Source organism: Centruroides sculpturatus, unplaced genomic scaffold (genome assembly GCF_000671375.1).
Source record: "Centruroides sculpturatus isolate CEXI.00-Female unplaced genomic scaffold, Cexi_2.0 scaffold725, whole genome shotgun sequence".
Classification (NCBI taxonomy): domain Eukaryota; kingdom Metazoa; phylum Arthropoda; class Arachnida; order Scorpiones; family Buthidae; genus Centruroides; species Centruroides sculpturatus.
Window position 1 is genome coordinate 366,032 of NW_019384962.1, and position 27,240 is coordinate 393,271.

General features: G+C 26.9%; 1 protein-coding gene and 1 long non-coding RNA gene across 2 annotated transcripts in view; one reads left to right on the top strand and one right to left on the bottom strand.

Annotated features, from left to right (window-relative positions):
- LOC111632460 (frequenin-1-like) overlaps positions 1–27,240 on the bottom strand; it is a 77,672-nt gene that overhangs the window by 31,829 nt on the left and 18,603 nt on the right. Inside the window, exon 2 of the mRNA XM_023376874.1 lies at positions 7,751–7,775. Coding sequence (XP_023232642.1) covers positions 7,751–7,775 — 25 coding nt within the window. The remainder of the gene's footprint in view (positions 1–7,750; positions 7,776–27,240) is intronic.
- LOC111632456 lies at positions 9,698–15,914 on the top strand. The gene is made up of 3 exons (XR_002757863.1): positions 9,698–10,070; positions 12,553–12,663; positions 15,764–15,914. It is a non-coding gene; the product is annotated as an uncharacterized LOC111632456 (long non-coding RNA).

Genomic DNA, 27,240 nt, shown 5'->3' on the forward strand with positions numbered 1-27,240 from the left:
ACCGATTACCATACTTTCCCTATGTTATATTCTAAAACAGCTGGGAAAGTAATACATGAATGAAATTTAACAAAAACAGATTTTTCACCATTTATGTTAAGAAATTTTAATGTATACCACTTTCATATCACGTTTTACATAAAATACTAAAATTGGGACTATTCAATGTCCTAATTTAAGCCAAATGGCATTGGTCCAACCCTAGATCATCGGTCCTGCAGTGTGGAATTTTCGGATTTTCTTTGCGTGTCTAACATATAAATAGACCAGTTTTCAACAGAAAGTCCTCCCGGGAGACAACTCTTTGGTAGCTTATCCTCGCATTTCCTTGTCTTATTTCTTCCATCCGACCAACCAAGCGAAATTTTTCTATTGATCCTCTATCCTGCTCTAAAAAATTATACTTTAAACTAACATAAATAAGAACAATATAAGATAATACTGCTATAGATTTATATTTTAATCTGCTCTTCAGATACTAGCAGAGATGGCACAGAGAAAATAAGAAAAAGATTTGAAAATTCGAACTAAAGTTGGATTTTTGCAAATGCCTTGTCGTAAACGTTTGATATTAAATAACTTCTTAGGAATAAACAATTTAAATTATTATACAAGAAAATTTTAAACTAAATTTTGTAGTTTTATCATCACTTTTAATAAAGTTGCAAAAATAAGCAAATAAAAGAAAAATTTTGTTAAATTAACTTCCTTACAGATCGAAAATAGAAGTTTCAGTAAAGAATTCTTCGATTTAAATACAGATGATTGACAAAACAGATGATGCTGCACGATTTGCAAAGCGTTATCCATTCACATTAATGATAAGAAGTTATAAGCAGATGATACTACAACACCCGATTTAATGTTGAATCATCAATCTTGTTATTGTTGTATTACTTTGGGTTTGTTGTTAACACGAAAAGCAGCGAAGTATTACATAAGAGTGAAGATACATATTAAGTAGAAATAAAGAAAAATATTTCTGCTGTCATAAGTATTAAAATGAGATAAGTATAGATACTTTGATTAGTGAATAAGTATAGATATTTTTAGTGAATAGTTTGACTCAAATCTTCTCTTTACCTGTTTAATAATATAATATCTCTCAAATACTACTTCACACACATTGCTGTTAATACTTTTTGTATTCTGTACTTCCTGTACTTTAATATACAGTAGAGCATCGTTTATCCGACTCAATTGGGGACTGGGGTTGGTCGGATAATTGAAAAGTCGGATAACCGAAAAGTATGAAAAAATCCATTATTAGTGTAGTATATTATTATATCCCATGTAATTAGTATATCGCTATTAAACTACTTCGCGTTGAATTTTCACCGATGTTAAGCCTAACAAAAATTTTTTAAAATAATAATCGTCGCTATTGTATCGTTAAAAATTAGAAAATTAAGCCTCGTTTAAATACTGGCTCCCTTTCATGGTCGAATGAGTGTTGCCAGCTAAAACACGTAAAAATAATATTAAAGTAGCCAAGACATAGCCAAATATTGTAGCGCCACATCACTAGCGGACATTTGAAATTTGCGGACTAGGACGGTCGGTTAACCGAGGTGTCGGTTAATCGGGGTCGGATAATCGAGGCTCTACTGTATTACGAACTTTTCAATACAAAATATCGGATACCAATAATACTTGCTTACTTCTTAATATATTAAGATACAAATGGATACTTCTTGATATATTAAGAAGTATCCATTTGTATCTGTCTTGTACTCTTATCCTTTATAATAGCCTTACTATATATACAGTACTAATATTTTGCTTTCTAAACGTATGAAGTTTTTATTTATTGCTAGTTGTTGTTGTTTGTTTATTGTGTCTAATGTAGTGTATATTCTGCCATTCTATAGATGGAAGAAGTACAGATATAGAAGATATAATTAGACACAAGAAAAAAATACATGTAGCAGTTTCAGTAGGTAATAACTAAGGACATTATATATTTAGTGAGAAAACAATCCTGATGACAGGGTCATTGATTCAAATCAACCGAATTTCAATCAATACTTTCACTTTGAATGAATATCAATGCTTTAATACTGAAGCAAAAGAATATTATTTAATAACAAAAAGTAAAACAAAATTAAACACGCAATATTAAATTAAAGTGAATATTATTTAATAATTTACTTATTCATAATTTTATTTTAAAAAATTTATTTAAAATCCCATTCAGGGTATGACTCAATCCTCTCTATCCTCCCTCTCGATTGACTTATAATCTGCAAAATTTAATATCATCAATGCCCCTTATATAAGTATAATTCTGCCAAATTTTTTAATTTTTGGTTCATCCAGACCTGAGACATAATGTAAAATACAATTTTGTAAAGATTTTTGTGCATTTTTGGGATCCTTGAGTATCGTAACGCCGAAACGGTCCAGAGGAGGTCAAAATTTTACCGATTACCATACTTTCCCTATGTTATATTCTAAAACAGCTGGGAAAGTAATACATGAATGAAATTTAACAAAAACAGATTTTTCACCATTTATGTTAAGAAATTTTAATGTATACCACTTTCATATCACGTTTTACATAAAATACTAAAATTGGGACTATTCAATGTCCTAATTTAAGCCAAATGGCATTGGTCCAACCCTGGATCATCGGTCCTGCAGTGTGGAATTTTCGGATTTTCTTTGCGTGTCTAACATATAAATAGACCAGTTTTCAACAGAAAGTCCTCCCGGGAGACAACTCTTTGGTAGCTTATCCTCGCATTTCCTTGTCTTATTTCTTCCATCCGACCAACCAAGCGAAATTTTTCTATTGATCCTCTATCCTGCTCTAAAAAATTATACTTTAAACTAACATAAATAAGAACAATATAAGATAATACTGCTATAGATTTATATTTTAATCTGCTCTTCAGATACTAGCAGAGATGGCACAGAGAAAATAAGAAAAAGATTTGAAAATTCGAACTAAAGTTGGATTTTTGCAAATGCCTTGTCGTAAACGTTTGATATTAAATAACTTCTTAGGAATAAACAATTTAAATTATTATACAAGAAAATTTTAAACTAAATTTTGTAGTTTTATCATCACTTTTAATAAAGTTGCAAAAATAAGCAAATAAAAGAAAAATTTTGTTAAATTAACTTCCTTACAGATCGAAAATAGAAGTTTCAGTAAAGAATTCTTCGATTTAAATACAGATGATTGACAAAACAGATGATGCTGCACGATTTGCAAAGCGTTATCCATTCACATTAATGATAAGAAGTTATAAGCAGATGATACTACAACACCCGATTTAATGTTGAATCATCAATCTTGTTATTGTTGTATTACTTTGGGTTTGTTGTTAACACGAAAAGCAGCGAAGTATTACATAAGAGTGAAGATACATATTAAGTAGAAATAAAGAAAAATATTTCTGCTGTCATAAGTATTAAAATGAGATAAGTATAGATACTTTGATTAGTGAATAAGTATAGATATTTTTAGTGAATAGTTTGACTCAAATCTTCTCTTTACCTGTTTAATAATATAATATCTCTCAAATACTACTTCACACACATTGCTGTTAATACTTTTTGTATTCTGTACTTCCTGTACTTTAATATACAGTAGAGCATCGTTTATCCGACTCAATTGGGGACTGGGGTTGGTCGGATAATTGAAAAGTCGGATAACCGAAAAGTATGAAAAAATCCATTATTAGTGTAGTATATTATTATATCCCATGTAATTAGTATATCGCTATTAAACTACTTCGCGTTGAATTTTCACCGATGTTAAGCCTAACAAAAATTTTTTAAAATAATAATCGTCGCTATTGTATCGTTAAAAATTAGAAAATTAAGCNAAAAGTTATATAGCTATTAATTAAAAGCTATAACTTCTTCCCATTCTTCATACAAATAATGAGTAATGGAAGGATCTCGAGGCTGACGTTACAGGAGAGCCCATGGTATTTCTAATATCAAAAGACATTTAAAGGGCCTTAAGTATACTTTTAAAAATACATATTTTCGTATTAAAAAAATATAAAAATAAATTTTGAAAAAAGCGTCTGAAATTACTTTTATTACTCCACTAACATGTAAATACAAATATTATTTTATTCTAGTTTTTAAAATTAATTATTTTATCAGCTGAAATTCTTTGTTAAATATCAAACTTATCACTCGATCTAAGTCATCTTCTTAAACTATGGGTCGTGATTCCATTTGGGGTCACTTAGCGAAATCTTGGGGTCGCGAGATTTTAATGCAAAATATTGAAAATAATTTGTGAGAGTTTGAAAATGGCACGCTTTGTATCATAGGTTTCGTGAGTTGCGCTTTGTGTCACTTCTGGTGCAGCGCGACAACGATTCAACAACACTGATTATAGTGTGAACTAGCGTAGTGTTGTCGCTTTTCAGTGTATTCAGTTGTCTCTGTTCCATTATAACACAAGAGTGAACTGTGGTAGTACACCATTATTGATTTTGCAAATTTGTATATATCTTTATTTTATATTTTTTGGGTCGCGAAAAAAATCACAATCATAAATTGAGTCGTGAATAAAAAAAGTTTAAGAAGCCCTGATCTAGATACTAAAAATTACATAAATAGTTATAAAAATCTTAACTTATATGATTTTTTATAACTACTTAGGTGACTTTAGTGTCTCGATGATTTTACTGTAGCTTTATTTATCACCATAATTATGTTTATACTTTTTAAGTAAAGCTCCGCGAGAGACTGTGCAGATCCCTTCGAGTTCTTTTGAACATCTTCCATATTGACAGTTGGAAGTCGTTAAAGTAGTCTCCGATAGTTAGTTTTAGAACTTCAACAGTTAAAATGAAGAGAATAAAAAAGGAATTCTCCTTTTAACAATGCCCCAAAGTGAACTGTCACATGTCTAGACTTTGAGGAGTCCACACTATCGGATCCACATTTGATTTATCGTTCACTGTAATTACTTCTGTTCGATTGACTGAGTTAGCGCATATTTCTACGTAAATTCGGTGTCATTCTTTAGAATTTATCACCGAGAAAGAAGTAATGCCAGATTGACATATAAGTTAGCACCATCTCATCATGCGAATAGATCATTTGTTATAAAGATTTTCTTAACTAAGAATCAAACTCCGAAATCAATCTGTTGCTTAGGAAATTTAAGGAAATTTTGTAGAGAAAACTGAACATTTCTTTAATATAAAAACATCAAGGTGATAAAAAAAAGCATTGTTTTAAAAATAAATACGAATATTAATTCAATTTTAAGCTAACTAAAATTAGATCTAACCTCAAGATGATAAGGCAAACACCTCCGTAGAGAATGGAAGAAAGTTAAATCTAATCTAAAGATTACCTTTGCCCAAAATAATATTTAAAATCCCAAGAATATATTTATATTATTATTAAAATAATTGTTTAATTATAAATAAATTTTCAGACTCAGAAGTCTAAGTTTGTACAGTGACTAATTTGGATATCCCATTTATAGGGGCTCAATACAGATAATAAATCCTTTTCATAAATGAATCAAAGCCAATAAATATTTCAAATAACAGANTCTTTTATATTAAAAAAATTATCAATTTTGCTTAGCCTTTTCTATGCAAAAAGCATAGAAGGAGAACAGGAGAGTTTTAAGTATAGAAAAAGGATTGTTTACTAGAGAAAGTTTTCGTTCTACTTCACCTATCCTCTCTCTCCCTCTCTCCTAGTCTATAATAGAAGTAGAAAGAGAGAGAAGAGTAGAAAAAGTATCTTCTATAGAATCCATCTCCCGTATATATAGCAAACCTATGATGATAAGAAAATTTTTATTAACTTTTTTTATAGAACAGAATTCTTATATTCTTCCTATTCTCTTTTTTCCCTTCTTGTATAGAAATAAGAGCATCCTCTTCTATACAAGAGAATTCTCCTCCTACGAGAAAAATAATATATATTTAATCATATAAACCATAAGATTACTCCTATAATTGCTTTTAAAAGTAAGCTTAATAGCACGAAATTCGTGTTATTCACCTTACTTTTAGAGACACTTAAAGTATGAGAAGAAGTTATATAGCTATTAATTAAAAGCTATAACTTCTTCCCATTCTTCATACAAATAATGAGTAATGGAAGGATCTCGAGGCTGACGTTACAGGAGAGCCCATGGTATTTCTAATATCAAAAGACATTTAAAGGGCCTTAAGTATACTTTTAAAAATACATATTTTCGTATTAAAAAAATATAAAAATAAATTTTGAAAAAAGCGTCTGAAATTACTTTTATTACTCCACTAACATGTAAATACAAATATTATTTTATTCTAGTTTTTAAAATTAATTATTTTATCAGCTGAAATTCTTTGTTAAATATCAAACTTATCACTCGATCTAAGTCATCTTCTTAAACTATGGGTCGTGATTCCATTTGGGGTCACTTAGCGAAATCTTGGGGTCGCGAGATTTTAATGCAAAATATTGAAAATAATTTGTGAGAGTTTGAAAATGGCACGCTTTGTATCATAGGTTTCGTGAGTTGCGCTTTGTGTCACTTCTGGTGCAGCGCGACAACGATTCAACAACACTGATTATAGTGTGAACTAGCGTAGTGTTGTCGCTTTTCAGTGTATTCAGTTGTCTCTGTTCCATTATAACACAAGAGTGAACTGTGGTAGTACACCATTATTGATTTTGCAAATTTGTATATATCTTTATTTTATATTTTTTGGGTCGCGAAAAAAATCACAATCATAAATTGAGTCGTGAATAAAAAAAGTTTAAGAAGCCCTGATCTAGATACTAAAAATTACATAAATAGTTATAAAAATCTTAACTTATATGATTTTTTATAACTACTTAGGTGACTTTAGTGTCTCGATGATTTTACTGTAGCTTTATTTATCACCATAATTATGTTTATACTTTTTAAGTAAAGCTCCGCGAGAGACTGTGCAGATCCCTTCGAGTTCTTTTGAACATCTTCCATATTGACAGTTGGAAGTCGTTAAAGTAGTCTCCGATAGTTAGTTTTAGAACTTCAACAGTTAAAATGAAGAGAATAAAAAAGAAATTCTCCTTTTAACAATGCCCCAAAGTGAACTGTCACATGTCTAGACTTTGAGGAGTCCACACTATCGGATCCACATTTGATTTATCGTTCACTGTAATTACTTCTGTTCGATTGACTGAGTTAGCGCATATTTCTACGTAAATTCGGTGTCATTCTTTAGAATTTATCACCGAGAAAGAAGTAATGCCAGATTGACATATAAGTTAGCACCATCTCATCATGCGAATAGATCATTTGTTATAAAGATTTTCTTAACTAAGAATCAAACTCCGAAATCAATCTGTTGCTTAGGAAATTTAAGGAAATTTTGTAGAGAAAACTGAACATTTCTTTAATATAAAAACATCAAGGTGATAAAAAAAAGCATTGTTTTAAAAATAAATACGAATATTAATTCAATTTTAAGCTAACTAAAATTAGATCTAACCTCAAGATGATAAGGCAAACACCTCCGTAGAGAATGGAAGAAAGTTAAATCTAATCTAAAGATTACCTTTGCCCAAAATAATATTTAAAATCCCAAGAATATATTTATATTATTATTAAAATAATTGTTTAATTATAAATAAATTTTCAGACTCAGAAGTCTAAGTTTGTACAGTGACTAATTTGGATATCCCATTTATAGGGGCTCAATACAGATAATAAATCCTTTTCATAAATGAATCAAAGCCAATAAATATTTCAAATAACAGAAAATATACAAGTACTTACCACTGTCGGACCTCTTTTTCGGTAACTAGAATTAAAACATAAAAGAAAAATTCTAAATTAATAATATTCAAGAGATAAAATTTAATTTTATTAATTTTAAATGTATTTAATTTGTTAATATATACTGATTTATACATTAAATAATTTATAATTACTCATAAAATTAACAATAATTAGCAAATGAAAATTCAGTATGTTGAAATTTTATTCATAATTAATTTACATATAAAATGTCAAGTCTTTTTTAGTTTAAAATAATATTTACTGAATTTATTAAGATCAATTATTTGATGATATTCATTAAAAGAAAAATTATTTATTTAATAATTTTAAAAAAAAATTAATTTATCTTTAATAATTATTTCTCAATACTTTTGTTAAAAATATTGAGAAATAATAAAAAAATAATATGAAATTCAATATCAAATTTCAGTTTTCTTTCATTTTCTTTATCTTTAAAATGCAAAAACATCGATAGAAAAGCATTTTAACGGTTAAATAAAAAGGTTTTAATAGTTTAAAACCAGAACTTTAGCAGTTAAAAATGATTTGTAGCTGTTAAGAAAGGATTTTAATGGTCAAAAGGAGACTGTATTAGTTAAAGAGAAGGATTTTTGAATTAAAAATGATTTTAGTACTTAAACAAAAGGATTTTAGTTGTTATAAAAATAGATTTTTATAGTTGAAAAAGGATTTTAATGGGTAAAAAAAGAAATATTTGAAGCCATCAGGAAGCATTGCCAAACGATGATGGAGCCAATTTCAACATCTCTAATGGCTAAAACATACTTAATTTTTCTAAAAAAGTCTTAATTCCTAACATTACTTTTGTCAGAAAAATAGTTTTATCCCTCCAAAAAAATTAGCTAATAAATAAAATTTATTTTCTCACCTATCTCAAGTGGTTATAGCATTATCTGAAAATAGTTCTACTCTCAGGGGGGTGACTTGTTTCATCTTACTTATACTTCTTCAAAGATATTGATTTCAGATACAAAGAAAATATTTAAAAAATACAAACTATTAAAATAATTTATTAAAGATTATTTAGATTAATATTGATTTTTATATTTCAACGATTTAGTGACTATAAATGGATAGTTCCAATGAGAATTGATGAGTATTACATGGGATAATTTGATTTATGAGCTTTTTGATAATATTTTATGTGGAATTTTATTTATTTTTCTTTTAATTTTTAAGAGAAAATTGAAAATTTTAGTTTTTTTTTAATCACAAAGAATTATGTATTTTATTATTTTTTTTCTAAAAGTTTCGTGTATATTAATTTTCATCTTATACAGAATTTTATGTATTTGAATTTGTCTTGCAAAAAAATTTATTTCCCATTTTTCAAGAAAAATAAGTTGAAAATTACAGAATAATCGGACGAATGAATATTTTATTTATTAATCCTAAAAAAGCAATAATATATTCATTTATACAATGTTTCCTTTTATGAATAATCATAGAAAAATCAATAAAACAATGATCTTATCGCACAAATGAATATGTTCTTCACTTTCTCAACATTTTATTCCAAAAAGCAGGTCTTTAAAAGAAGTTTTTAGAAGATATAAATGCAAATTAATAAATATTTTAACGTTAATTTAAATAGAAGTCGAATTTTATAACAAGATTCTTATATAAAAATTCAATATAAATTTTTAGGTTAAACTTGATGCGGTTTGAGGCATTAAAAAACTTGATTTTTAAGTATAATTTTTGAAAATTTTCAGCAGCTTTTAGCACTGAATTTAAATATTTTTTAGACAAAATAAATCATAGGCCTTTTTATACTGTTACGCTCTTCTATACTCCACACATTTCCATAACTTGATACATAAATTTTCAACAATCATAATATAATCATAACACAAGAGTAAATTACATAAATTATATGAGAAATGCTCTAGCTAATTTAAATTCAACTATTTTATGTTAGAAAATAGGAAATATGAAGTTGAAATCATGCGAATATAAGAAAATTGAATGCTAAATTAAGCAATTCATCTGATAGTACAGGCGAAAAAAATCAAGGAAGAGACCTAAAAAACATTAGATATATAAGATCAAAGAGGATACAAGACAAAAAACTTAGACAAAAACCGTGACGTGGACAAACATAGATGACAAAACAAGGAACAGGAAAGAATAGAACGAGTTCATTCGGTCTTCTGTCACTAGATATGAAGGGAAAAGAAGATAAAGAAGAAACTTTCTCCATACAAATGGAAGAAGAAGAAAGTTGAAGCCATTTTCGAAAGAGTATTATTGAAACTATAACATGATAAAATGTAGATGCTGTTTTTAAGAGAATGTAAGTACTTCAGAAAAAAGATATAAAATTTTTAAAATTTAACAATTAAACTTTTCAAATATTTGTAGTTAGAAGGCATTCATCCTTTTTTAACACTACATAAACACATAGGAGAGTCGATTTTAATGCTCCTATCTCATAAAATTCTCATAAATTTTCAGGTAATTTACGTGTTTAGAGGGAAAGAACCATAATGGGAAGGTCAACTCTTCTCTGTTTTATGTTCTCAAGGTATTAAAAAAAAAGCAAAGTAAAGAATCCAATTTATTTATTTTTGTACGTCTTTTAACTACGAATATTTTCTAAGAATTTGCCATTGTAGTTTATTATCAGACAAATTTAAAAAATAAAAAATAAATTGCTAAAGCACTATTTTACAATAAGATAACTTTATTACAATTGCAAGAATGTTTTTATATGATTGCATCATTAATATTTTCCAAGAAAATACACGAATTTATTCTAATCAAATTGATTTTTTATATCATTATATGATTATATTTCTTTTGAATGAAGATCAAATTATACAAATGATAATGTAATCGATATTGTTGATGACTTCTTCAATTACTATTTTGATTAAAATAGAAAACCAATGTTAATTTATTAAAGAATTCTTATCAGGAAAAACTTTCGTGCTAACAAATGAAATTTCTGGAAGAACAAGTTCTTTATTAAATCATTTAATGCATTAGTTTGTACGTACATCTCATTAAAATTACAATTTGTTTTCATTTCGTTTAAACAATATCAAATATATTTACTTTTCTGCTAGTTTTGATCCATTTATAAATAAATAATACGAGTATAATAACATATATGTATGTATATAGTGATTTAATTAAATATTGTAATTAAAACTAATCTTTAAACACTCATTTAAAAGAAATTATTTTGAGTGGTCCAAAGGATGCCCATGTGGAGGAACCAGAAGGAGCAATTGCAGTTCTTTAATTTATTTTAATAGTCCGCTCGCGACGAGATGGCTCCTCTAGTTTCTCTTTAGAGTCGTAAGCAGGATGTATGTAGCCTACTGTTTGGAAGATTCCACATTTTTTAAATTAAGTTAATTAGAGTTTACTCATGTTCATAAAGATATAAAGAAATAAACCTGTTTAAAAAACATGGTTTAAGAGAATCAACTAATTGATTATTATAATTAAATAAGTCGTTCATGTTTGCTTCCTCTGAAACAAAACCTCCCGGGAGTCCGTGTGTGGTCCATAACTCAGTTAACCACGATTGTTACTCGGATCTGTAGTTGCTGAAGTATCACATTTCGAACAGTTTTTCTAAACTTTGTTAGGAAAAAAAACACTTGGAAAAGTGGTCAAAGTTGGACCTCCATTTTGTTTCTAACCTGTATTTTTTTTAATAAACTGAAAATTACAAGTAAACACAAAGTAAAGGAAAGTACGAAAATGTTTTATTAAGCTATGTATATGTACGACACTATGTATGAAACTACTAAAATAATTAGAAATAAACTAGTTTGTGTCCACACTAGTTTATTTCTAATAAGCACACTAACGACAGCGGTCACAAACGTCACATAGATAGCTTCTTCCATCTCTTGGTCATCCGACATGGGAGGAGAAAGTCGGTTACCTTTTTGTCTCGCCATTTGTAATGCCAGATACATAAAAACATTTCAGAACTTAGAACATAGTAAAAGCATAGGAGTCCGACTTAGGGAAGACGGAAGAATCTTACTTAAGCCATTTGTTATTGATATTTTTTAGACTCAAAAATAAGTTAATGAGAAATTTTATACAGGAAAATTCTATAGTTACTAAAGACAAATAAGCAAAAAGTACCACTCTCTTTAAATAACAAAAACAACTATTTCACAAGCACATATAGTATGTTCACTCGCACGAAAATCAAAAATAGCAGGCAGACAAGATACACCACATGATCCAGTGTTGCCTCTCAAACATATAATTTTCCCTTTTATAACTTCTCGTTTCATATTGTGCCACTATGCGGCAACACTTAAAAAATGGTATAGGGGTCCGACAATATAACATACAAGCACACTTTGGCCACTTTCTTCTATTGAAACTCGTACATTAAAATAGTTAAATAAAGGTTGACTTTTATTTTATAGTATATAAATATCCTTCCACTAAATTATGAATTATTACATATTTTTTATAAGTAAGTAAAAAGAAGCTGTTATTTTTAGAGAGAAAAATCATTCAATTGCTAGTAATTCAATAAAAGTAAATTTATTTTGTATGCAGAACTGAATTACATCCAATAAATCAATAAATTTTTTATATAAAGTAAATATTTATTAGCACTTTCTTTATTAAAATGCTCTTTTTATGTTCTTCAGATTACGGTTTCAATAACTTCACATATAAATTTAATCAAAGTTTAAGAATCAATTTATTTTCATAAATGATATGAAAATAAATTGATATCCAACTTTAATCTAATTGTATTTTTTACATTATAAAATAAAAAAAATATATAGAGTTGAAGAGTATCGTGAGAAGCCAAGTCATACGAATAGAGAAAAAGCCAATATTAAACAGTATTACACCAGATCTTACAGGAAGAAGAATCAAGAAGAGACATTGAATAGGTAAGGTCAAAGTGTGTATAAAATCATTCTGTACATTCAGATTAGCAAAATATAAAGACATAATTGCCTTACAACAATAACTACTTGTATTTTATATACAAGTATATTTTTAGAGTCAAAGTGCAAAGGTCTTCAAGGACATAAAAAAGTATTATACATTCTGCTAACATATTAATAGCATACCCAGACTCAATTACAGGAGTGCAAACAAGGTCGTCTTACTTGAGCTTTGGTCGTAAATAATTAGATTTCAAATCCCTTTCTATGTAAAAACGCAATATAGATTAGAATTATTAATTTATTGATTAATAAAACAAATTGATATATTTTTATAGCTTTCAGAAGATATTTATAATTAAACTGGGCCCCATCTCACCTCTCTCAGATTCTGTGTACCAATTATTAGTAGTAATATTTACAAAATATCAAAAGAATGATTTATATATTAATACAAAGGAATTAATAAGAAAAAATATATATATAAAAAAAAATAAAGTATTTTTAAAATGAATTTAAAATACTAAAATTACTAGCTTTTCGATAAATAATTATAAAAATATTTCAATTTTATTCTTGAATAATTTGAAATATCATTTTATAAAATCGGGTATTTGAAACACTTATCTGTAATTCTTACGACATTTTTTGAAAGGAAAAAGTTCTGAAGTATTTCTTTAACATTCTCTACAACATCTGTAATTTCGATCACTTTCTGCATGAAAGAAAACAGGAAGAAGTTTCCTTTCAGGTAGCTCTTATCGTTTATGTCATAAATCCTTCCAATCGAAACTACTTTCTATTTTTTCCAACTTGCTTCTTCTAACATCGTCATTTCTTTAACCCTTTCAATGTTATCGTATGATACAAACGAGTATTAGTGACGAAACATTTCTTAAACAGCAATAGTATTAAAACTGATGATTAATAGTTTATCTTCATTCCTTTCGTGTTTAGTTTTCTGTCATATATCCTTATTTTCTCTAAAATTTCCTTTCAACTTCGATTAAAACTTTCTATTTTTCTCTTATTTTTTTCCAATACCACCACCATCATCATCGTTTCTTTGATCCTTTGAATGTCATTAAATATCACAAACGATCTTTAGCGATGAAGGTAATCCTTTCTTAAGCAGCCAGAATACCAAATTAATTCATTTCCTGTTTCTTTTTATGTTCGATTTCCTATTTTTATTTTATCCTACAAGATTTTCTTTCTGTTTTGTAAAGAAAGCTTGCTTAAGTTCAATCGAAACTGCTTTGTTTTTCTGTTACTTTCTTGTTTGGCATCAAAATCGTTTAACATTTTTAATGTCATCGCATGGTTCAAACACTCTTTTTCACTCTTTCCGCCATTTTTATGGACTTTAATTATGAACAGTCTAAGCTTAAACAGCCAGAATATTAAAATAATTATTAGTACTTCATATTCATTCAAGTTCCTTGAAACATAAAATTGTACACAAAGGAAATTTGAAGTAAAATTTTCCTAAAGAAAGTTATCAATTTCTCAATTAAAACTTTTTAATTCATTTCAAGATATAGATTCTGCTTGAAATATACTGGGTGGTCCAAAAGTCAGTTACTCTTTGCACAGAATAAACTACTATCTTGTTCTTCACATTTTTCATAACGTTTCTATTATTTTTAAATGAAAATTTGTTCTTCTAAAATCAGTTTACCGCACGTTTTCATGAAATACAGTTAACTGACTTTTGGATATCTCTGTATGTATTTTATTAAAAATTTCATGTTTATTATGATAGATTTATTTGTGTTTACTGTTGGAATATCATAAAAATTTTTGGAAAAAAAAAAATAGTAAAATGTAAAATAATATAATCAACTAAATAAATTTTTAATTTAAAAGTAATATTTCAAGATACTTTATATCTTTTAAGAGTTGTAAAAACAGCAATAAAACTTTCTACAAATCTAAAAAGTTCGAAAGCCTTTAGAGAATATGAGTTCAATTATTGTAATTGTGATACACATTCTTATCTAAAGTACTTTATTTTATGGAGGATTTTTCTATCTTCTTGCTGTCTAAACACATTAGATAGTTTTAGTATTTGGAATTTATGGAAAGATTACTTTAATTTTTCATTATTCTTAATCTCAGTTTTGTAAGCCTTAGTTCTTGGTCCCATTATTCTGTTCTATCCTTACTCCTATTTTTTTAAAGACATTACTAATTTAATTTTAATAGTCTCACTTTAGTACTTCAAAGAAAATTTAATTTTCTACCATTTTAAACGGTTATATTCGCATTATTTTCGAATAATTTAATGAAAGTTGGATAAAAAAAAACGTTTCGAGATATTGTGAAGTTGTTAATTAATTACGACTAGTCTCAATTGTCGGTAGTCTTTGAAGATTAATGACTATTCTTTTTTGGACATCTTTCGAAGAAGTGGAAGTAGCAAGCTCATCAAATCAATGCGATGAACACGTGTTTCGAAGGTGACATAAGTGTAATTAATGAGTATTCTTTGACTTGAGATAGTTAATATCGCTTTATAAAAAATTACAGAAACACATAACCTATATATTTATTACAATAAATGTTTTCCTTTTTTCAGATATGATAAATAATTAAATAAATCAAATGAAAATTGGTGTTTTACGTTAATATAAACGGCATAAATAATACATTTCAAAATTTCTTAATTTACATGTGAATAATTATCAAACTGTTTAAAATATTTTTACCAATTTACAATAAAATATATGATACTTTCTTTAATGTAAGTGCATAAATTAAAAGTATATTTTATATTATAACAAATAAAAATAGTCCAAACCCATATTCCTTCGATAGAATGCCAAACATCAATTAGGATCGGAGGTGAACATAAGATAAATAAACTATAGAACAGGGCCTCTCGCTTTTGAAGCTATTATTAAGAGTAGAAGGACCTGTAACAAGCCCACACTAACCATTAGTTTTAACAAAATCAATAATTATATTATATTATTATAAGTATGCGATAAATTACATTTAATTTCGAGTAGAAATTATGATCCAGAAAATATTTTTAATATGGAGTGTATTGTGTAAAATTTATATTACAATATGCAGAAAAATATTCTTTTATTTGCAGTAAAAATCATGATCTTATTTGTAATTCAAGCTGAGTGAAGAATGGGAAACTTCCATGATTTTCATGATAAAAGATTCCTTATCCCTCATTCAAGACAGATAAAACTTCAGTGAACTGAATCTAATCCATCCTATAAGATACAACTCATTCAGGAAGAAACAAATAGCTCTGAAGAAATATTTTTATATTAAATGATAATGATTTTGAGTTGCAATGACATGAAAGTTTTGTGTATTAAAAACAAAAGATATTTCAAATTGTAAATAATAAAAGTTATAATAAGAGCATTTTTTATAAGCTTAACAGAACTATTAAATTTAAAATTCAGAGTTACATGCTCATGCCAATAACGTCATATTACACATTTGAAATAAATTATATCTACTATATAAGTTATATAAAACGATACAAAGAAAGAATTTCTATATTAAACAGTATAAAATACCCTCTTAACATAAAAATCCTCTCGGATCATAGAGATAAACATCTTCTTGGAGAATACCCATCATCTTAGCTCTTAAACTATTAAAAATGAAAGAAAAATTCAAATATAAAATTGTAAAAAGTGACTATTTATAAATTACACAAGTTGTTTTCCAAATTTACGCTTATTTAAACTAGAGAAAGAAATATGTATGGTTACCTTCGCAATAAGCGCAATAAGCTGGCGCGTTATTTCCAACATGCTTACATCTCACTTCAATTTCTGTTCAAAATTATTAGAATTTAAAACATCCTAAGCATAAATCCATTTGCAACTCTATCCTAAATATGCTGAGTCCAATCTCTCACCATCCGGTCGCCCCCATTGTGGACCTGATCTAAGTCACGAGACACATAGAAAAAAGGACCCACAAAGAATTTAAAATAATAATAATAATAATAATTTTATAACATTCTATAACTTCTTAATGAATTTTTTTTTATTATTTTCGACGAATGAAATGCCTAAATTTAATTCATTGAAAATAGAAAAATTCATTAAATTATGTGTAACTCAGTACATCAAGCTGATCATTATCGAATACAATGCAATAAATTGAATGTGTAATATTTATACACGATCTTGTTAGTGTATTTGTACTTTTATAAAGAATTTTAAGCTCAAGATTAATTTTTTGACATCCAACATAATGAAAAATTCCATTTATAAGTTATCATTTGCAGCTACTGTATATATACTTTAAGTACACAATATGCCAGAGACTACATGTATAGAATAGAGATTATTCAATAATTCTCAAGCAGCGTTATATTGAGTTGTTCTTTTCTTCGGAGGCAAAGGAGAATCTCCATGACATGTCTAGCAATCGATTTTTCGTTTCTGTCTGCGTTTGACATATTTCCAATTCATCATCTGGTAAGACTCCTTGATTACAGAAAAGCACTTCGCAATTCATTCAGCAAAGTTAGAAAAATTGCCTTTCTTTGATTCGTAATAGTTAATGTTGTTTGATTCAGTTATAGAAATAATTGTTTTGCTTAATATCGATAAATAAGGTAAGTGTTCCAAATATGGGCACGTTGAGGAATTTTCATTAATTTGACCAACTTACTTATCTCACAGATTGCTTTAAATTTACATGTATCTGCTCGACTGCTCTAGCAGAGCTTATGAAAATAATTTGAAAACATTTTCTAGTAAATTTAAAATATATAGGCTATATATGCAAGTGGCAGTATTATTAGAAACACCTTAAACCTATATAATCCTCTGTTGTCACCATTTTAGGACAATAGATTTTAAAGAAAGATAAAATCTTTCCTTTTTTGTAAAATCAAATATGAAGTGATTAACTGAATGAGATACTAAAATACGAAATTACATCAGATTGTTAAAACTGAAACGTTTTTAATGATGTTGGACACTTAATGACCATATTACGAACCCACGTGCTTAGTTTTTGAAGCGTAAATAACATTATTAAGCCTAATGAAATTTTCAAATCTTGTCATAGGATTTAAAACTACTATTATAGATCGTTTCATATATCTTGGTCGGACAATGAGCGGTACTCTGTTGGGGCTCTGAAAATTTTATAAAGATCAAGAGTTCCTTTTCTACGCACAGTGATCTTGTCACAGATTCGTCGAACAATCTGTTCCCTTTATTAAGTAGACTGTCTATTTACTTAATAAAGGGATTTAATTACTTAATTTACTACTGCACATTTTTACAGCTGGACAAGATTTGTGAAACAAACTCACTTTGATTCAATAATGTGTTCTATAATCTACTTATGGAAAAAATAATTAAATAAAAATTCATTAATGTAACTGTTTGTCTTCAAGCTTTGTCCTCCCTGGAAAATTTTCTGTGGACGTCTATGAATTCCGATGCTCTTTGAAGCCTTTTAAGGAAGATCGAAGTGTCCTTTAGAAAGGAACAATCACTATAACACTCAGATTCTTCTTCATAAATATATTTTTAGTAGTTCATGAACAAATTAAGGATTTCGACAAATATATTTATTCCCCATCTGCTATTAATTTTGTTTTTAAATACTCTTAGATATTTATCAACAGAATATGTGATCCGAATCCACGACAAGTGGGTTCGAACCCTATATTAAAAAGCATGTTTTCCCCGTCAGATGATGTTTTGTTGAAGAAATATGTAACAAAATTTCGAATCTCTAAAATATTCAGTAATCAAAACGTTTTGATATATAAAAATTACGTAAAAAATACTTTATTGATTGAAATTTTGTTATTAACATTTATTTAAAATGTTTAATTTAAAATTACAAGAAATTTTCAATAATTAAAAAACAAAATCGAATTTTAAAATTTGAAAAAATTTCAAAGTAGTATTGAATAATAAGCACATTCTTTATATAAATTCTTTTCATTCTTTATTATTAATTAATTAATTGATAGTATGTAACGCCAAAATTAAACTTAATTTAAATTTTAATTATATTATAAATAATATTAATATATTGTTTTAAATGAAAATATTAATTAAAAACTTTGAAATTTTATAAAAACATTATCAAGTAGTTAGTATTTATTGAGTAATTAACGTCTAGATTTGAGTTTTAATTTTAATACACAAGTTAATATACTGTATATACATATATATATGTGTGTGTGTGTGTATTTCGGTACGGTATTTTTAATTATGAATAAAAAAAATATGGTGTGAACCCACGACAAATATACAGTATTTTCTCACAAGACACTGACTTTACATGGAAATACTTTTAGCTGTTTATGAAGAAAATTTAAAATCCGAATCAACGACAAAATGCTTAATATCCGATGTTAATCATTTTATATACACGATATTATTTTTTAGTTTTTTACCAACAAAATTTAAAGATTCAAACTTACGGCAAATATATTTCTTATTATATGACAGTACTTTTTATATGGAGATATTTTCTATTGTTTAGCAACAAACTAGAGGATCCAAATCAACAAGAAATATATTTTTGTATATCATATTGAATTTTTTTTTATCTTGAAATGATTTGTTTATCAACAAAATGTGGCATCCGACTGCACGGCAGTATTTTTTATATGATAAATATTTCCATATAAAAAAAAATCTATTTGTCTAGCAAAAGATATCCGAACCAATGACAAACATATTTACTAACCTCTATCGATTACTTTTTTATATATAAAGCGGAATTTACTTGTTCATGAACAAAGATCCGAACCCGCGACAATTATGTTTTTCCACTTCATGCTGATTTTTTTCAGGCAGGAGATATTTTTACTTGTTTATCAACAAAATCGTTCACGCACACGAAACAAAATTACAGTTTACGCAAAACTTTCTCCACTTTACAGCATGTTAAACAAGAAACAAACCTCCTATTAAACAATCGATTTTTAGAAAAATGAAAATTACTTTGAATGAATGAAATATTATAAATGTATAATTCTAATTAAGTTGAATAAATAAGCTATAATTAATTCATGTTGAATTTCCTTTCATTTAATTTTTGATTAAAATTAATTTTGTTTATTTTTTCCCCAAAGATTTTGAATTTTAAAATTAGATTTATTAATTAAACTTCAACAGTAGTAGTTAGTTGATTTACATAGTAATCACACAGTATCTCTACAGTACGGTGAAAATAACTGCTTATCTATAGTATGAGTATATTTATCTATGTGTGAATAGATCAGGAACACTGTATCTGTACAGTACAGTCAGATAAGTATGTAACTGTACTAATATGTACTATATTAAGCAAATAAACACAATTATCTGTATTGGGTTTATTTTTATATAAGTACTGTATATGAAATTGTACATATAGTATTTGCACAATAGTGTATACGTAGCCGTAGTGTAGAGTAATTCTGCAAAAGTAAAGATTGTTGTACTCATACACAATACAATTTACATAGTTACGCAGTCACACACTATCTGTGCTGATCGGTAGACTACAGATATCTTATTATAATTATCTGTATTTTAGTATCTATAATGACAATTAATATCTAAGCAATGCAATAGAGTTTGAGACAATTGGTGCGAGATTTATAACTGGAAAATAAAAGTTTTGTATAAATGAAACCGAATCTATTGAATACTTCAAGTCATAAAATATGGGGTAGTGAGAGTACTTAGCTATATCCATCTATATGTGCTCGCTATATCTAAACATCTAAAATGATACAAAGTATGTACATAATACTGTAGAGACGAGTACATATCTGTACTCGTTTGTATTATGTACATCTTTTATCTGTTTATCTATAACTATGAACAGATTATTTTATATGTTGAGGGAATATATAAATTATTAATACAGTGGTGACACATACTTCGAATGTAATTCTTTTCAGGAGAACATTCGAAGTCCTAATCAATTTTCCCCATTAAATATAATGAAAAGTGAATTAATCCGTTCCCAGACCTTAAACAACACCCATTTCTATAAAATTAAACAGCAAATACGCGTAATTTATGGTAAAAATAGCACAATTAAATGCTCTAAACACCAAATTAAAACATGAAACAATATGTAAATACAGTATAATAAAATGAAAATCGCATTTACTGAACCTTAGTGAGAAGTGGTGATGTCCTGTATGGTGAGTAGAGAGGAAGATAACGGCTACTGTTTGGAAAGTTACTACGTAAACACATTAAATAACTGTACTTCTAGTGTTCTCTCTTCCTCCTCTTCCAAGTAGTAACTATTATCTTCCTTTCTTCTAGCCATACGGGACATCACCATTCCTCACTAAGGTTCAGTAAATGCAATTTTTATTTTATTATACTGTATTTACGTATTTTATTCATTGTTTCATGTTTTAATTTAGTGTTTCTGGGATGTAGTCACTTTCCATAAACATATCAAATAATTATCAATAATCAAATACTTCTGATATTCTCTCTCTCTTCTGCATAGTAGCACTATTAGTTGAGAGTTTTGGTTCATTTTACTTTTCTTTTTTTGGAGAACTTTTCCAATATAGTTTGGTGTTGGAGATTTCTCTCGATGCTCCTAAAGTATGCCATCACATCTTCATTGAACAAATTTATGCTCTTATCACAATTCCGTAACCATATTTGCTGCTTTGATTGCTTCCTTGTTCTTAAGGATGGTGCGCGACGTCGACTTTGGCATTTCAAACATGGCCGCCCGATCAGCCATACATGTATCGCTGTCGTGCTTTGAGATAAGTTCTTTTTCACCTCAATCGTCAATCGTCAATACCACAACCGCCCTCTTAGGCTTCGTTGCTTCCACATTTTCTTGGATGCCATGATTAATAGTTAAGGATTACATATACTGTATATTAAAACCAAATACAGTACATCAAAAGCGAACCGGAAAAAAAACACTTAAAACACGAATTGTAACGCAAGAGATGCTTTCACAACAAAAGCTAAAGACGTCTTGGGCACACAACACTCTTGTGATGGCGCTAACACAGCGAGCTCGTTTTTTCCACTGATCACGAATTCTTACATACAAGCATCGTTCGAACTCACTCCGGATTGCGTTTCTAATTCACCGGCGACCGAGGGGATAAAACCACTGTACACTGGTCGTGGGTTTGCGCTCGCCAACGGGCTGCCCACGTGGAGTTTTTCCGTTTTTCTTCACGTTTTTAACGCCTAAACAAGGGCACTTTTCCATGCAGATACCTGTGTGCAGATACCAACAAACAAATCGAATAGAATTTCCCTCAAATTTAGCGTTCGAACGAGAAATCGTTCGAAGTACGAGGTACCTTTGTATATTTATTTATATAATAGAATTAATTAATCTTCATAAATTATATAATTTGTTTAATTAATAAACAGGATTATATTATGTTCTATAGTTATTTAACTAACATAGATCATACCGCAAGAGACATTTGGCCATTTGGCACAAGCCAGCAGGGCTATTTGGTCACCTCCCATTTACGACATTCTCAAAAACATTTGCAACAAATTACTCATTCCTTTGAAATTTCTTGTACTGTACATTAAGAAAACAAACCCTTTATTTTTTGTAATATAATTATTAAACGATGTTTATCCTTTTTTTAAAATAAACGATGTCTCAAGAAGGTATCGCTCGAGGTCTAAGAGTACCTAACTTAACGATTATTTTAAGTGTCTGCGCAATGTTTATAAGGCTGTATTATAAATAATAAAGTATATTATAATAATTTATAAAATGTAAATAATTTTTAACAAAAAATTAAATAAATGCCGCCTAAAAACTGAATTTCTATAGCTAATTAAATTGAAAAAAAAGACTACAGGGAAGTGAATAAATATTTTTTTATGACCTTTATTTAATGAGAAAAATTAAAAAATTGAATCAGAAGTAACTTTTGATTTAATTTTACGAAACTTTTATTAATTATAATTAAAAGTTTTTAATATTTTCATACGAAAATGTAATTTTTAATGTGTAATATTAAATTTTTCCAATAAATGATGAAGTATAATACCCAGGGAGCATTATTAATGAAAATGTAATTCGTTCAGCAAATAAATTGGATTCATGCAAATATTTTCCTTTTTTTAAATCGAATTAATCTTTCCACAAACTTTGACAACTTAAACATAATTTTAATGTAATTTTCCATAGGAAAAGTAAACAAAATATTTGATAAATGGTATAATTAATTACCATTAAAATCATGCCTTTAACAGATATAATGATAAATTTTTACCGGTAAATTAATGAAATTCTATAATATCTCCGTTATTATTTAATGGAATTTTTAATTTTTTTTTTAAACTTAATTTACTCTTTTAAAATATAGATGAAGTAGATCATTCATCAACTTTATCCAGCATCTACTTCATCCAAAACACAAAAATAAAATAATTTAAATGGCAATTAATGATTTAATAACATTTAAAAAATAAATAACTAATTACTTAAACATAACTTTTTGTTTTTAAATAATAATTTATGAAATAAATTCTATTTTTAAATTAAAACACAATTTATTTTAAATTATTTAACAGTGTGGTTGAAAAGTCAGTTAACCATTATAAAGACTATATTAAGTCTTATTCAAATACTCTTGCATTCGAGCGATTCCTGTGGTTAACTAACTTTTAAGCCACTCTGTGTTTATTACTCGAATTAATTAATTTATAAATGAGACTACAGACAAACGTTGAAGAATTTGTAACTTGAATTTATTGATTTTAAAAATAAGTAAATTTAATGAATAAATAAATTATAATTTAAATAATTTTAACTTTAAATAATTAAATTTCTAAATTATTTACACTTCATTTAAAAGGAAATTATATAATTTATGATAGAACGTAATCTAATCATTATAATTATATTTACTAAAAATTTTGTTTAATTTAAAAATATATTTATTTATTTATTCAGAAATTATTAGAGAAAGTTTAATAAAAAAATATTTAAATAAGTTAAAGGCTTTAACACATTACACGTTAAAAAAACGTGAAATGTTTTAGTGAAAATTAAAATATTTACATCAAACTTGAGAAGTAAACAAATGTAAATTTAGTCAATAAATTTGTAATTTCAATATGCTTATAAATATTTGGCCCTTGTAGTTTATATTAATTCATTAAGAACTAGCGGTATATATAAATATATTAGGGCCTCTATCATTATATTCATACATTAGAGCCCTGAGGTTTGCATTAACATACTTGAAGTCCAGAAAGGATTGCAGTTTGTAATGATATTTATGATCTATACCATACCATTATAAAGAAATGTTGCATGGGTTTGGATTTTTTATATATCCAAATATATTTTTATCGTCTTGAATAGAATTCGAACACGAGTCTTTTCACAGCTTAAGCTTTGATTTATATCTATGGCACTATTAAGACAAGAGAAGATACCTTCCTAATATTCCCAAACGCCACGAAACAGTGGTCCCTTAATATAGCGACCACACGATACAGTGAACAATTTTGTTTTCTTTGCTTTAAGCATATATTGCACTCTTGATATAGTGAATAATTCAGTTCAGGCCTTTCAGAATTCGCTATATTGAGAGTTCATTGTATATTGTCTAATATATACTTTAATCTTATAATTTTTTTCAATACAGTAGAGCGTCGGTTATCCGAAAGGATTCCAGTCGGCAAATTTAAATTTTCGCTAGTGCTGTGGCGCTGCAATCTTTGGCTATATCTTGGGCTACTCCAATATTTTTTTTGTTGGTGTGTGTTTTAGCTGGCAGCACTGGCACTTTTGTGTGGTGTTTTTCTGAGGACTGTGTGTGGTGCTGAATCGAACGTTTTTGATACTAGATCAACTTCTAAAGTATATTTTTTTTTGGTTTTTATATTTTTCAATATATTTATTTTGTTTGTAAAAAATAAAGAAATAATTTTTAACGATACAATAGCCACGATTATTACTTTAAAAAGTTTACATTAGGCTTAACATCGACGAAAATTCAACGCGAAGCGACACGCAACGGAGAAAAATTTCAACATGGGATAGGTTAATATATTTTTCCATGCATAATCGGTTATCCGAAAAATAAGTTATCCGAACGACCTCAGTCCCCAATTGATTCGGATAAACGACGCTCTACTGTAATATCTAAATATAAATAAATTAATTAGCATTTATATTGTTGTTTTAATTTAAATTTTAAATATTTTCCAACAAAAATAATTTTTTAAGCACTCATTTACATTGCCTATCGCAAAATTCTGGTTGAAATAATAAAATTACATTGAATGGATTTTTATAAAAATCGATACTGAACTTCCATCAGTTCATTTTATCAATAATAACCGAGTTTTTTTTTTCTTATCACACTTTCTGAAAATTTTATATTTAAAAAAATTCAAATTTATTTTTTAAAAATATCAATTTTAACTCCTTTTATAACTATCAATAAATAAATCTAAGTATATATTTCAATTCTTATTTAATATTTTATTTGATTTTTTACGCAAAAATCACATTGTTCATTTCGAAAATTTAAAATTTAAAGTAAAAATTTTGATTAGAATGTGTGTAAAATATTTAATATGTGTGTATAAATTCAATATAACAATTTAGTATTAATAATATCATTGATAATCTTTGAATTTTCTAGACTTACACAACAACTTTTAGTAAAAATAAATACTGGGTGGTCTAAAAGTCAGTTAACCATTGTAAAAGTAAATTGGTATCTGATTTAATAATTTCACTACATATAAAGTTTAAAAAAAATTATTAAAAATAAGATTATTCTTGTTTAATACATAAATTTAATTAAAATTTACATAAAAATTAAATGTAGTTAACTAACTTTGAGCCACATTTATATCATGTTCTGCTCATTTTTTTAAACTTTTTATTGTTTTGTTCTGTTTTGGTATTGTTTTGAATCGTTCTTTTTCGCTGTATTTGCTCTATTGTATCGTTCTGTTTTTTATATAATTATTCTTTTACAAATTTTCTGTTATTTTTCAATGTTCCTTTGAAAATTCTTTACTATTTCTATTACTTAATTTTTAATTTATCGTTTCCAACATCCTTTTGAATATTGTTTACTTCGTTTTTAATTTCCATCATTTTTCATTATTCTTCTACAAAATTGACATGAATCATTTTTTAAATATTCTTAATTATTCTACACTATTTTTCTCAAAAAATTCGTCAATTTTTTTTCTTTATTTTTTCGCAAATTCTTTAATATCCTGTGTTAATTTCTCAAATATTCCATTAAAATATAATATTCTTTTACAAATTTTGTAACATTATTGTATTGTTCATCATAATGTTCTTCAAGTTCTTAATCATTTTACATTATTCTTACCAAATTCATTTCACTGTCCAGAATTTTATGTCAAATTGCACCATTCTTTTGCAAATTTTTTGGCATTTTTTTATTTTTAAATAAGAATATTATCATCGATTTTACGATTTAATGAATATTATCATGATTAATAATGTATTATCATCGTTCTTCTAATGTGTCATTGCAATTATTTAAAAAAATACATAAATTTATAACGACTTACAACAAGAAAACGGTTTTACAACAAATTTTCTTTGAAGAAAGGGTTTTATTTTATTAAAAACAACGTATATTTTTCATCGAATTTATAATTTGTTCTGCTCTAGTTTCTCATAATAGAATTTAACTTGAACCGAACAATGGATCTATTCTTTTTTAACATATTCTTTAGTAAGATGCCTTAAAAAATAAGCTTTAAATCTAATTTCTTTACTCTTTATCTGTATATTCTATCAAAGCATTATTAAATCTAAATTAATTTTATATCACATTGTAAATTTAACGAATTTAGACAATTTTTTTCAGTCTACAATACGAATTTATCATTAAACTCGTTAAAAAAATCAAGTTTGTTGTAAAGGAAATTTTGAATTAACTTTTTTTTTTGCCATTGTAAATTTATAGTTTTATATTCTTTTCTATTTTTAATTACTAAAAAGAACATAATTTTTAATGCAATTCATATTTTTGTCTTTCAAATTTATAAATGTAATTTATCGAACAATGTAAGATTTTCCAGTTTTAAAAAAATTTTTCAGTAAATTTATAAAAATTTTTAGTGGAAGATTGAAGAATTTTTTATGAATTATTTATTTATTTTTCTGCGAATAAATTGTGTAAATTTATAGCGAAATTTTAATTAAATATCTTATTAACTAGTTGATGTATTCTGTTCCTAATGGTTTCTTTATTATTAATTATAATTATTTTTATTTATTTGTATTATATACACATCTTATATAAAGTAATCTACTCAAAACACAATAAAAACTTTTAAAAAATTTGATTTTATTTTAATCAAATTTTTTAAAAGTTTTTATTGTGTTTTGAGTAGATTACTTTATATTTTAAAAATTTCTAAGTACCTGTAGATACCTTCAATGGATGCAATTATCATTACTACTATTTTTATATTGATTAACTAAAACATTTAATAGATTCTTTTTATTGTTCTAGATGTTTTTTTAACAAAAAACCATCCGCATTTAATTTTTTAAAAGTTTGTTTAAACTCGTAATACTTTTTAGAAGTTT